The sequence below is a fragment of the Loxodonta africana genome, chromosome 2 (assembly GCF_030014295.1).
Source record: "Loxodonta africana isolate mLoxAfr1 chromosome 2, mLoxAfr1.hap2, whole genome shotgun sequence".
Taxonomy (NCBI): domain Eukaryota; kingdom Metazoa; phylum Chordata; class Mammalia; order Proboscidea; family Elephantidae; genus Loxodonta; species Loxodonta africana.
In genome coordinates, this window is record NC_087343.1 from 162,930,752 (window position 1) to 162,944,553 (window position 13,802).

A 13,802-nucleotide genomic window follows, 5' to 3' on the forward strand; every position below is an offset into this window, starting at 1 on the left:
GATTAATTTAATTAATTTCTGGCTTTTCGTCTAGCAGTGGGAGCTCTGCATTCCTCATTGAAGGGGCAGTGTTTAGAGCATAGAGATTTCTATTGACTCATTTCCTAAGAAATGGTTATCAGAAGGCTGAGAAAATAACTGGAAAACTAGAGAAGGGTATTTTACCAAGATGTGAACAACGTTATATGTAAAATTACAATAGCAAAGATAGCAGCTTGCATTAATTGAGCATTTAAAATGTAAAAGGCTCTTCATGGCACGTATGTTACCATCTTTAACCGTAAGAGAAGCCCTAGGACATGGGTTCTATTATCATCCCTGCTTTACAGGTGAAAAAACAGAGACCCAGAGATGTTTGATCCACACTCAAGTCATATCAATAGTAAATGGAAGATCTCAGATAGGATTAAAACCCAGATCCGCCAGACCCCAGCATCTGCAATCATTAGGCTACATTGGGTGGGATTTCCTTTGGTTATATTCCTTCTGCTCACCTTCCACTAAGTCCAAGGCAGAAATGTTTCCTCAACAGTAAGTCTGAGTGTGGGATAATGTTTAGGCCTCAGCACTTTAGTCCAGATATGGGCATCTGGGAGGGCAGCTTAGGTCACTTAATTAGCAAACTTCTGAAGGGTGGGTATACTCTGCAAACGGTGTTAACTTTCTTAATTCTGAGTATTTGATGAGACAAGTGGAACTCTTTTGATCTTTTATTCTCACTATTTTCCTGGTGTGGCTTCAAGAAGATCAATGCATTCTGAGAAGATGCTTTGGGCTGAGGCTGGGTAGAGGCAGGGTCAGCTTCAAGAGTGTGTGACTTGTGCAGTCACACAGGGCCCCATGCTCAGAAGGCTTAAATGCTTAGTTTAATGTTCTGCTGTTACCATCTTGAAATTCTTAATAATTTTATCTTTGAACTTGTGAAGTCTGAAGGGACAATGCAGCATGCATGTGAGCAGAGGAGATACATGCAATGCCTGAGTACGCTGCAGTTCCTTGCTGCCCTATTGCATTAGCAATGCCCCATGAGCACACAATTCTGTTGGACCCATCATGCATAAAAGAGTTTAGCAAGACACAAAGCACGTACATGGTAAGCAAGTTATATACAAAGCTTTTCCCTTTCTTCCATGGTCTCTATATTTTTAGCTTCCATAGCATGCACACCTTGTATTTGCTTTGAGTTTTGCTGAACTCCCACACATCATGGGTCTACAGGAATTCTCTGCTCATGTTTCATTTCAACGCATCTACGACTGAGTAATGGGGGCAGGTGCAAGGATGCTTTTGAACCAGAGCTTGCCAAATGTAGAAAGAAGGCAATAGTATTCTAAGACCCAGGGACCACCAAGGAACCCTAGCATATCCTTTCCTTCTCTATTACTTTCCTGTATTAGCCAACCCCTTAAGCTGAAATACTGACAGAGAAGGAATTTATGGCAACCCATAATTTCGTCTAGTCCTTTCTTACTTATCAGTAGGCCAAAGGTAGAGAGTGGTGGTAGCGTGTGCACATATTAAGAAATAAAATAAAAACATTTGAGTTAGTTGTGCACACTGTTCTGGTAAGAACGAAATACAGATGCATGTACCAACTATGAAACATGAATTGTGTAATTTCAGTGATTCCGCATATGAGTTAAATGCTTACATTTGCATTTAAAATTAGCATTGCACAATATAAATATAAACGGTAAAATTCATGCTAAAATTTTAAAATTTTCTTTACTAGAACTATGGTAAATTGCAAATAAAAAACAGAAGTTGAGAGAGAGACTGCTGATTAAAAAAGAAAAAGCTTTATATTTTATTACCATTAGTGGTATTTTTTTTCCTGCTTTTTGAGCAACGGGCCCCACATTTTCATTTTGCATTGGGCTGCTGGGAAAATTATGTAGCCAGCCCTGGAGAGGGAAAGGCAAGGTCAACTTCATCTATCTTTGGTTCACCCAGATTAGGTCTGCTTTGGCTCAAAAAAATGAGGGAAATACTCAATCCAATTGTAACCCCCGAAGTTCAAGGTAAAGGTAATAAAATGGCTTTTAAATGTCAAACAACTTTTAAGCATTTGCAGAAACCTCTAAAGATCCAAAATAAATAAGACCTAAATTATTTCTTCATCCGTGGGTGAAATCTTCTGATTCACAGTGTGAAGACTTTAATTTAAAATTGGAATTCGGGTATATTCAGATTAAAAGTTGTCAATGGTTTTCCAGTGGAAAAAACATCTACTCCATTTACGGAACCTATAAATATTTTAAAAAGTGGTGAAATTTTACGTAGTCTAGTACACACAGTCCAGATGAACAATAGGGCATGATAAAAGCATTCATTCACTTAATAAATATGTTAATCGAATAATGTGCTACACCCTAGAGGAATTTAGGGAACAAGAGAGACTTATTACCTGCCTTCACGTACTGATAGTCTGGTGGAGAATACAGATAATAAACAAGTAAATAAAAAAGAAATACAATTATAAATTCCGATAATTGTTGTTTCTAAAGGAAATGCCAAGGGGCAATAAGATGGAATGCTTTTTTTTTTTTTTAAACTGTTTTTTTGTGGAAACTCATTCTCTTTGTCTCTTGCTCACTTTCACTTTTTACCTGTCCTTATATTTTCCACCTCTGTTAATTGCATTGACTATGCAAAGACATTCGACTCTGTGGATCATAATAAATTATGAATAACATTGTGAAGAATGAGAATTCCAGACACTTAATTGTGCTCATCAGGAATGAAGAGGCAGTCATTCAAACAAAATAAGGGGATACTGCATGGTTTAAAATCAGGAAAGGTGTGCGTGAGGGATGTGTCCTTTCATCACACTTATTCAATGTGTATGCTGAGCAAATAATCCAAGAGCAAATAATATGAGGGTTGGAGGAAGACACTTTAACAACTGTAATATGCAGATGACACAACCTAGCTTACTGAAAAAGAAGAGGACTTGAAGCACTTACTGATGAAGACCAAAGATTACAGCCTTCAACATGGATTATACCTCAATGTAAAGAAAGCAAAACCCCTCACGACTAGACCAATATGCAACATCACGATAAGTGGAGAAAATACTGAAGCTTTTAAGGATTTCATTTTACTTGGGTCCACAATCAACGCCCACGGAAGGAGCAGTCAAGAAACCAAACGACGCATTGCATTGGGCAAATCTGCTGCAAAAGACCTCTTTAAAGAGTTAAAAAGCAAAGATATCACTTTTTTAGACTAAGGTGGGCCTGACCCAAACCATGACATTTTCAATTGCCTCGCATGCATGCAAAAGCTGGGCAATGAATAAGGAAGACAGAAGAAGTGATGCCTTTGAATTATGGTGGTGGTGAAGAATATTGAATATGCCATGGACTACCAGAAGAAGGGAAACCCTGGTGGCATAATGGTTAGGAGCTACAGCTGCTAGCCAAAATGTCAGCAGTTTGAATCCGCCAAGGGCTTCTTGGAAACTCTATGGGGCAGCTCTAGTCTGTCCTATAAGGTCGCTATGAGTTGGAATTGACTCGACAGTAATGGGTTTGGTTGGTTTTGGCCACAAGAAGGAACAAATCTGACTTGGCAGAAGTATAGCCAGAATGCTCCTTAGAAGCAAGGATGGCGAGACTTTGTCTCACATACTTAGAACAAGTTATCAGAAGGGACCAGTCCCTGGAGAAGGACATCAGGCTTGGTAAAGTAAATGGTCAACAGAAAAGAAGAAGATACTCAATCTCAATGAGATGGACTGACACAGTGGCTGCAACAATGGGTTCAAGTATAATGATTGTGAGGATGGAGCAAGACCAGGCAATGTTTCATTCTGTGGTTACACAGGGTCGCTATGAGTGGAACTGACTCAATGGCATTTAACAACAACAACAATTAATCACATATATAAATCTGAAAACGCTAATCTCATGCACGGAGATGTCAATAACATACACGGTACATACATGTATTCTTATGTTTATCATTGACCTTTGGTTGATGAGGTTCTTAATACTGAATGAAAGGCTATATTGTCTCCTTACAAAGAGAAGGCTCATAGCTCTATAGCAGTGTTGTCTAATAGAACTTGATGGAAAGATAGAAATATTCTATAGTTGTGCTGTCCAATCGGATAGCCACTTGCCACGTGTGGCTACTGAACAGTTGTAATGTGACTAGTGGGTCTGAGAAATGGAATTTTTAGTTTTATTTCATTTTAGTTAATTAAAATTTAAATAGCCCCATGTGGCTAATGGTTACCCTATTGGACAGCCCAGCTCTAGAGGTCTCCAGGTCAATGGGAAACCTGTTTATCAGGGGGGTTGAGGGTGGATGATGGGGGACAGCAGCTAAGAGCCAAGTCAGATATGCAAGAAGCTCTTTGGAAGGTGATTGCAACAGGTTGCAGCCTTTGCTGGAATTGGGTGAATGTCGTAGGTTTGAGTAAGGTCTGAAGTTGAGGAGCCAGAGAAGAGGTCTAGGCATGGTGTGATTATAGAGAAACCAATCTCCAAAGCTAAACTTTGCATGCAATCTCTGCTTGTGTTGTCTAACTTATAAATAGTCTGTTCTTACAACATAATTGTCTCTCCCATGAGGACAGAGCTTCGCAGTTAGTGAAGCAATTTCACATCCATTATCTCGTTTGATTTTCACAATGAAATAATGAGATAGGCAGGACAGGGATTATTTACTAAAGAAGCCAAAATTGAAATCCTCAGTGGATTTCATGTAGAGAAAATCTCTGTTCTAAGGTTAGAGTCAGCACCCCTAGTCCCCCCTCTGCCTTGGATCATCTGGGATAATCATCATGGAGACAGGGACCAGACAGTTAAACAGAAGCTCGGCCAGGGGGGCAGGGACAGAAGCATCCCTCATTCATTTGTCCAGTTCCACAATGTTCCAGGCACTTAACTAGGTCTCAGCAGTGAACAACAAGGGTGAAGTCCTGGACATTTATCCAATGGACAAAGAACCCAGAAATCAAATCCAACTAGGGCTTGTTGCCATCACCTTTCAGTTACCTTGTCACCTAGTCATTGTGGTCTAGTCATATGAGGATAAGTAAAGACTGTGGTTGCATTGTGATCCCAGGTGGAGACAGTCAGGTGGCTTGAATCATGACTGAACCAAGGCAAGCTTTCAAAAGGAATTTTCTCCCATACTTCACTAGCTTACATCAGACAAAATATCCTTTAAGAGATTCTGTAAGGACCTAAGAATTGTAATATGTCATAAACCCTGAAGTGCAATCAGTGTCAGCAAACTTTGAAGCATTCCAATCCATAATAATCCTAGACTGTGGTTCTCAATGTTTAATGTGAATGAGATTCATCTTGGAAAAAAAATCGCTTTCCTAGCCTTGTTCTGATTGAGTCATTGGGGTCCAGGGATCTGCGTTTTTGCTAAGTTTTCAGGTGATTCTAATGCAAGTGGTCTCCTGACCATAGTTTGAGGGAAAAGTGATCGAGAAAAATAAAAATGAGGGCCGAAAAAAAGGGTACATAATTATGTTCTCCAGGCCTCCCCCAATACTGAACGGAGAATAATAGCAGACATTGGAATACTCTTCAAAGCTGCAAAAGGGACATGCGGTGCAGTGAATTAATATGGCCCTTCTAGTCATAGATTTTGAAACTCCTAGCAAATGACTGAGTAGAATATGCAAATGAGGTGCTTGTGGCCCACCAAGGGGATTGGATAGCTTGCTAATAATGTAAATAAGGTGGATGGCACCTTTGTGGCAGAAGAACCACGCAAATAAAGTGTACTGAACCTTAATGAGGGGATTGGTCTGTTTTGCCATTCCGATAGGTTTAAAATGAGCCATCACAGAGTCGGGAAGGCAGCATCTCAACACCACCAAGAAGGAAGAACAACGAGTGGAGCGTGTAGCACTTGCCAGAGCAAAGCAGAGGCCAGGTTGAGGAACCAAGTGGCCAAGGGGCAAGACAGAGGTGTGCCTATGGGCACGGCTGAAAAGAGGCTGTCCTGGTTGAAAAACTATATCCTGATTGTTTCTGAACCTGAATTGTAACCTGTAACTTCCCCAATAGGCCCCATAATTGTGAGTATTGTCAGTGAGTTTTATGTGGCCAGTGCAACAGATTATCAAACCCAGCAAATAGAGGGTGCCATGGAAGGGCCATGTCAGAATTGGTAAAAAGGACCTCTGCCTCAGAGGAATCAGCCTTGGCCTGTTGATCTTGATTTTCCTTCCCCCTTGTGAAATTACAGGAGGTCAGACGCTGCCCCTGTCATGCCATTTTTACAGGACATATGACTAAAATATTCATAAAGTGTCATCATAAGGAAAAAGACACAGCCTGGTCTTCTCTTGCTCAAGGCAGAATTTGGGCCAGTGAGTAGAAGTCATAGGGATGAATATTTCAACTCAATACAAGGAAGATCTTTTTAAACCAGAGAGCTTTCTAATCTCTGAAGTGGACTCATGAAGTCCTGACTCTTATCATTGCAGGACTTCAAGAAGAGATAGGACAATTGTCATTGGTGGTAACAAGGGAATTGTTGGTTAGGTAGCAATTCCTTCAGCTCCTGTAAAACGTGTACACACCTCCAGTGATACCCACTATACTGTGATTAGTTGCTTATGTGTCTTTCCTCAGACTATGAGCTCAGTGAGACACCAGGTCTCATTCATCTTTATATCTACCAGTGCATATATAGTGTCTGGTACATTAGGTGCTCAGTACATGGTTACTGTGAATCAAATCTCAGAAGTTAATAAATCAGGGCCCAGAATCTGCAAACCTGGACTTCTGATGAGTTTCCTATAACAGCAAAATGTGGATTTTACAGCATTCTCTTCTGCTATCCACAGTGATCCCTCAGCAATATTCCTGGCTCTTTTCCTTCAATAAAGATCTTACACTCTTCTTTTATATATATTTTTTGAGGAACTTTAGCATTATTGCTTCTGAAGATGGCACTGTTTTCCCTAACTCACATTCTAATTAGTTATTTCTAGTATGTAGTAAAGCCATTGATTGTTGAATGCTGATCTTACCTCTGGATTTCCTTGTGAATTGTCTTCTGAGTTCTCACAGTTTGCACTGGTAATGTAAATGATCACATTGTTGATTCATATTTGTAGCTTTGCTCTTTTTCTCCCCAATTTTTATGCTCCATTTTCTTCTTTATGTCTTTTGGGTTTTGCACGTATAATGTTGAAGAGGTAATAAAGCATCCTTGTGCTATTCCTGACTTTATTAGGAATGCCGCCAATGTTTTATCATTAGGTTCTTTCTTTGCTTCTCTACCATTATGTTTGGTACGTGTTTCCAAGAACAGGAAAAGTGCCTACTATGAGATTAAGGGGGATGTCGATGGATGCAGAACACCTAGCTACAGGACCAGGTTAAGGATCTGACAAGGACAAAGATGCTTGGTTCCAAATTTCACTGATTATCAGTTTACACACATAGTGAACCTCTCAGAATCTACTGCCCACGTGCTGGCATTATGCCTCTGTTTAATATATGTGTGCATTCAAAATTAAAACTGCCCCAAGAAACATTTACATTACAATAACTCATGTTTGGAAACCATTTTAGAAGGTTATGTAACCTACATATTAAGACAAACTAGTTAATCAGCCAACCAAAGGGTATTTTTACCTCTATATTTTGATCCTGGGACAGACATCTCCAAAAAAGGCTGTTAGAAAACAACCAAACACAACTGCAGACATCTCTGCTACTACACATATATCAGTCAGTACAATTTTAGGGATCAAAGTCCTTGGAGAACCCCTCGAAAAAGCATATTTTATTAAATTGGTTATTCATCTTCTTGTTTAATAATAAAATATTATATGCAACAAAGGGCTATAAGGATAGGGCTAAGCCTGGGAAACCTAGTATTCTAAATTATTAAGGCCAGATTAGCCTGTTTCTAATTCAACATGGAAAATTGAAATTCCATGTTGTTATGAACTGGCTCTCCCTATCTCTTTCCTTGGGTTGTAGATTAAAATAAAAAACTCATTGCCATCAAGTCGAATCTGACTTACAGTGACCCTATAGGACAAAGGAGAACTGCCCCACAGGGTTTCCAAGGAACAGCTGATAGATTTGAACTGCCGACCTTTTGGTTAGCAGCCATAGCTCTTAATGACTGCACCACCAGGGCTCCATCCCTCTATATTTTTTAGGGCCTCAGGGAAGATTAACTGTGATTATTTTAATCCTTCATAAGCCTGAGAATAACCATAAAGAAATTTCATCAACTAAAAAACGTATTAATCGTCTGCTCATCTACTTTTTTGGAAGCACTTTGTGAAGGACTATTTGTATATAGAGCAGAAAGTCACAGTTTTCACCCTTAAGGGACATATGGTCTAATAAGAATTTAACAAGGAATTCTACAGTCTAAAGCAGCACTAACACCGTGAAAAATAGTACTATAAACAGGCCACTGCCACCAAGAGGAAATAAAGAAGGACACTGTCCCAACTGAAAAAAAAAAAAATGTGAAAAGGGTGTGCTGTACAAACTATAAAAGGAAGAGTTTGATATCAATTCTGAGGTGGACGTCTTTTAAACTGATTATGTCTTTGAATGACCAGTGAGTACCCAGGCAAACCAATAAGAGATTACTAAGAATAGGCCCATTTGAATGAACCTTGTTTCTTTCTTAGAAAAGAGATTGAAAATGCCTGGATTTGAACAAGTAACTGGTCTGCCATTACAAAATAGAGAAACATGAGCAGGATGGTACTAGAGTTGGTAGCTTTATAAATGACTCACCAACTGTATCCAAATGGTTAAGATCAGCATGGGAGGTGGTAATCCTAACTCTGGCTTTTCCTGGGCTAGACAAGACTGTGTCCTGGGGTCAGAAAGCCTTAGATTTGAATTTTGGCTTCATTATTTACTACTGGTGTGCTTCTATGCAAATGACTTATCCTCTCTAAACCTCAGTTTTCTCATCTTTAAAGTGATGATAACAATAATACCTATCTCAATGGGGTGTTGTAATAATTAAATGCTATGATACATGCACAGTGCTTAAATATAATAATGGGCACACTCTTGTCTGGAATGATGTTAGGTATCATGACCACTATTAGTAATAACACGGCAGTAGCTCTCTGGTGACTGTCCAGTACCTTTTTGATGGATGCCTTGGATGAAGATAATAAAGGCACACTTACCAAGTTCCACATTTTACACACACAGCTATAAATTTGCTCCAGTATCATCGTACACTTTCGTGATTCATATTTTGCTCCTATGATTGGATTTTACTTTTATTCCTATTTAACTCCATTTTTATTTCAATATTATTCAGTTGTTTCTTTTTAAAATCTGCCCTCTAATATGTTAGTTCTCCCTGAGAAACACATGGAGATGTCTGGATTTAGTAACATGGTCAATGATGGCTTCATTTATAGAGATGGAGAAGACTGAGGAAATTTATGGGGGGTGAGGGGATGTGGAGAAATAAGAATTCTGTTTTGAGCACATTAACTTTGAGTTTTCCTAAGAGACACCCATATGGGGTTGTCAAGGAAGCAAATGAGATCTTCTGGTCTGGACCTCAGAGGAGAGCTATGATCTGGAGATACTAATTTGAGAGAGAGCTGACAGCATGTCGATGATATTTACAGCTATGGATTTTGAAATCATATATAAGAGAGTGTTGTTTGAGAAGAGTATCAAGAACCAAACCCTGAAGAACTTCAACATTTAGAGACCAGACAGGGGTGTAAGGACTGATAAAAGAAACAGAGAAAAGGTTGTGGGGCGGGGGGTGGAGGGAGTAGAAGAAAAACCAGGAAAGCAGGTATTTTGAAAAATCAGTGTGGAAAGTATTTCATGAAGGAAGGTGGACCAACTGTGAGAAGTCACATGAGAATACTGTTTTCAACATTTGAACATTTGACACTTATACATGACAAAAGCTAACTAGAGTTAGAAAAGCAAGTAGAAAATGGGGAGATGTATTTGCAAATTATATAACAAAGGCTTAATAGTCAGAATATGGTAAAGAACACCAAGAAACTAATAAGAAATACAACAACATTGATATAAAAAAGGCCAAATATATGAAGATAAGAATGAATATAGTCAATAACTAACCTCCCAAATTATCTGGGAAATGCAAATTATGTGAAAGCATTTTTTCAAAAAAGCAAAATAATAAAAGATTGATAATATTCAGTGTTTCTGAGGGTAAGGAATACAGGATACTCTCACACTCAACCGAGGGGAATGCAAATTGCTACAGTGTTGTAGGCAGTCAATTTTATGGTATACATCAAAATTTTAAATGGATATAAATATCAGTACAGCATCTCACTTATGGTAGCTATCTGCAAAAAAAAAATACTGGCACATACACCAAGAAATGTGTGCAAAAGCGCTAGAAACAGTACAATTTGTAATAGCAAAAAATGAGAAACACCTACATTCCCACTAGTGGGAAATAATTAAATAAAACTCAACATGTATTTTTAGCACAGAAGACTGTGGGGAAGTTAAAAAAAAAATGAGTTAGATCTGTATGTACTGAAGTGGAATATCTCCAAAATGTGCTGCTAAAAGATAAAATCAAGGTGCAGAAAAATGCATATGAATGTTTCCATTTATGTAAAATAAAGGAAAAAAAACTATAATTTTGTACATTCTTATGAATGTTTGTAAACACATCGAAAAGGTCACCTGATTAATGTTAATTGTTGTCTCTGGGGATAGGAATAGGATTACAGGACGAAGGCTGATTTTACCTTTTATCATTTAGTTTTACATTTCTTAAACTCGTCTAGATTTGTTAATGCCTTACTTGTGTGATTTTTCAGGAAAATTGAAAAGTTTTCTTAAGTCGAGTTAAGTTATAACCTAACTGATCTGGAAAATTAATTTTAGGATCCATTAATTAATTCATAAAATAAGTTCTTACTGTATATTAGGAATGTTGTATTTGGTACACTAAACCAAAACCAAACCCAGTGCCGACAAGTCGATTCCAACTCATAGCAACCCTATAGGACAGAGTAGAACTGCCCCATAGAGTTTCCAAGGAGCGCCTGGCGGATTCAAACTGCAGACCCTTTGGTTAGCAGCCATAGCATTTGGTACACAGCAGTGAATAAAACAGGCAGGGTCCCTGTCTTTGTAAGCCTTATCCTCTAGTGGATTCAGGTTTCAATTAGTCTTCTCTGTGTAATGACTGACCCCTACTTTTATAAGCTTCTCCATCCTCATAGAAAAATACCTAAGACTAACTTCTTGTACTTTTCGAGATTCCATGAAGTAATGTAAGGAATATAATACGGAGAGTATGCCTATAAGCCATCTCTAAACTGCTCTCTCAATGCTTTACAATCACACTGAGAATTTTCAAAAGCAGTAGGGGTAAAATAGTACACCATGAGTAAAGAAAAATTTCTTGGGTTGCATTAGAAATCCCCAAACCCTTTCTATGATTATTTCTGTGGGGAAAGGCCACTAAGTTCTAACCAACTGACTTAACAAATACACTGCTGGAGCATACACTGTTTGTAAGTTGTCGACAGCCTGTACTTAGGCAACTGCTAGCTTAAATAGCTAAAAACTATCTGGCGCCCACACAGAAGTTCTTGTACATACTCTTTACTTCATGGTTGGATTCCTTCTATGACACTCGCTAAGGCATAATAATTAAGAGAGAATGTCAACCTATAGGAGTATCTTTTGAGGTCCTTCCAACAGCAGGAATCTCGACACCTTACTAGGCTTTAGCTACAAGTCTGCCCACACTGGTAAGCAGAATATTGAATTCATGCTTCTGAGCAGCCTCTGAGCCACAGCATTTATATTTCATAGCAATTCCTGTTTTCTCTTCTTTTCTTACATATGCAAATGAAAAGTCCCCAATTTTCAGCTGCAAGAACAGCTGAATACTGTCATCACCAGAAAAATTAAAGGCTTGTCTCAAAGAGGGAACTGCTGTTTAGAAATTCCTGTGCATCCCAGGGCAGAGAAAAAAAAATATCATTAACAATTCACCTTTGTAACAGGATGAATTTACTCGTCTCATAAAGCTTTTCACTGCTGAGAGTAACTCTAGCCCAGGGTGGCCAGAAAATTCTCAGGATTTGGAAAGAGGCATTATTATGACTAGTCTCTCAGCATTCAATTCCAAAGTCACTACCACGTCCATCAAACCTATGTGACCTTGGTTAAGTCAATTGATCTTTCCATGCTCTTTCGTATTTCCATTTCTTTCCTCATGCTGCACTCCCAGACAAGAATGGCTTTCCTGGTATCTTTGCTATGTCTCACATTCTTATAAAATGCTCTTCTGTGATTCCCCTAAGCCAAATCAGCTTGTTTCCTACTCATAATTCCGTTCTAGATGGCTCATACCTCTATTATGTCATTTGTCATATGGCATTACTATTAACTATTGTTCTATTTTTATTAGTTTATCATGTTATTTTATGACCATCTTAGGATATCAGGCTGTATGTTATTACTACTAATCCTATTAATACTAATAATTTTATTAATAGTATTATGAGTGCTTACAACATGTCAGGCCCTAATATAAATATATTATTTCTAATTGTCACAAAAATCCTATGAGATGGGTATTATTGTTACCACCATTTTTTACCATTGAGCACAGTGCAACCAAAAGAGATTATGAAAATTATACTGATGATTAGTAGGGGCAATGAGAGTCAAAATAAAATCTATTTTACTTTAAAGCCCGTGCTTTTAACCACTACTCTAAAAGACAGCTTTCAGTAATAATAGATAACATTTACTAAGTGCATATTAGGTGCTCCGCATACACTAGTTAATTTGATCCTCACGAAAGCTCTGTGGTATAGATGTAGTGGTTATGATCTCAATTTAAAAATAAAATAAAATTAAGGTTCCGAATGGTTAAGTGATTTGCTCAAAGTAACAGGACTGTGGAGACTGGATTTGAATGCAGATGGCTTCCCTCCAGAGCCTGAACCTTTCCTCACTAAACTAGTCTATAACCAGATAATAGAATCTTCTTTAATCTTTGTAAACACTGCACAGGTTTTCAGGAATGACCCCTCTGGAAACAGGAAACTGGGGAATTACCCCTTTTGAGCAATGTAAATCAACAAAATTCGTCAACCCCCTAAGGACTCACCTTAGCACATGTGTGGATCCGTTAATGGTTGTGGTTGAACAGGGGGCAGTCTGGCCCAGAATGGAAGGTCTTCGGTAGCGTTCATCATCACAACAGAGGATGATGAGGAAGGCACGTCTAAAAGACTTATTCAAGAAGGCGTAGAGAAAGGGGTTCAACCCGGAGTTGATATAGCCGAGCCAGAGGAAAGCAGTCCATACCTCCCCGGGGACAGTGTAGTCTACGAAAGGATCCACAATATTGGTGACAAAAAACGGAGCCCAGCAAAGACAGAAGCAACCCATGATGATGCACAGGGTCTTGGCTGCTTTGGTCTCTGTCCTCATGCGATGTGTGCTGTGCTGGTCTGCTGGCTGAGGTCTGCCCTCTGATGGGGCTCCTGCCCGTTGCAACATCTGGATCTGGTGGGCATGCTCCTTAGCTGTGACATAGATGCGATAATAGGCCAGCACCATGAGGAAGAACGGGATGTAGAAGGCCACCACAGAGCAGGTGATGGCATAGGGCTTGTTGACCATGAAGATACAGTATGTAGCATTAGAGTTCTGGTTGAACTTTCTTTTCTCTATCTGAAAGTTGGAGGGGAAGGAAAAGGGAGGGAGGAAGGGAAGGAGAAAGTGAAGTAACAGTGGAGAATGAGTTAAGAAAAAAAAGGATGAAAAAGAAGAGAAAGGATTATGAGA

General features: G+C 38.9%; 1 protein-coding gene across 1 annotated transcript in view; it reads right to left on the reverse strand.

The window, feature by feature from the left end:
- The window catches only part of HTR4 (5-hydroxytryptamine receptor 4), a 76,504-nt gene that overhangs the window by 18,672 nt on the left and 44,030 nt on the right, over positions 1–13,802 (reverse strand). Inside the window, exon 4 of the mRNA XM_010591674.3 lies at positions 13,120–13,688. Coding sequence (XP_010589976.3) covers positions 13,120–13,688 — 569 coding nt within the window. The remainder of the gene's footprint in view (positions 1–13,119; positions 13,689–13,802) is intronic.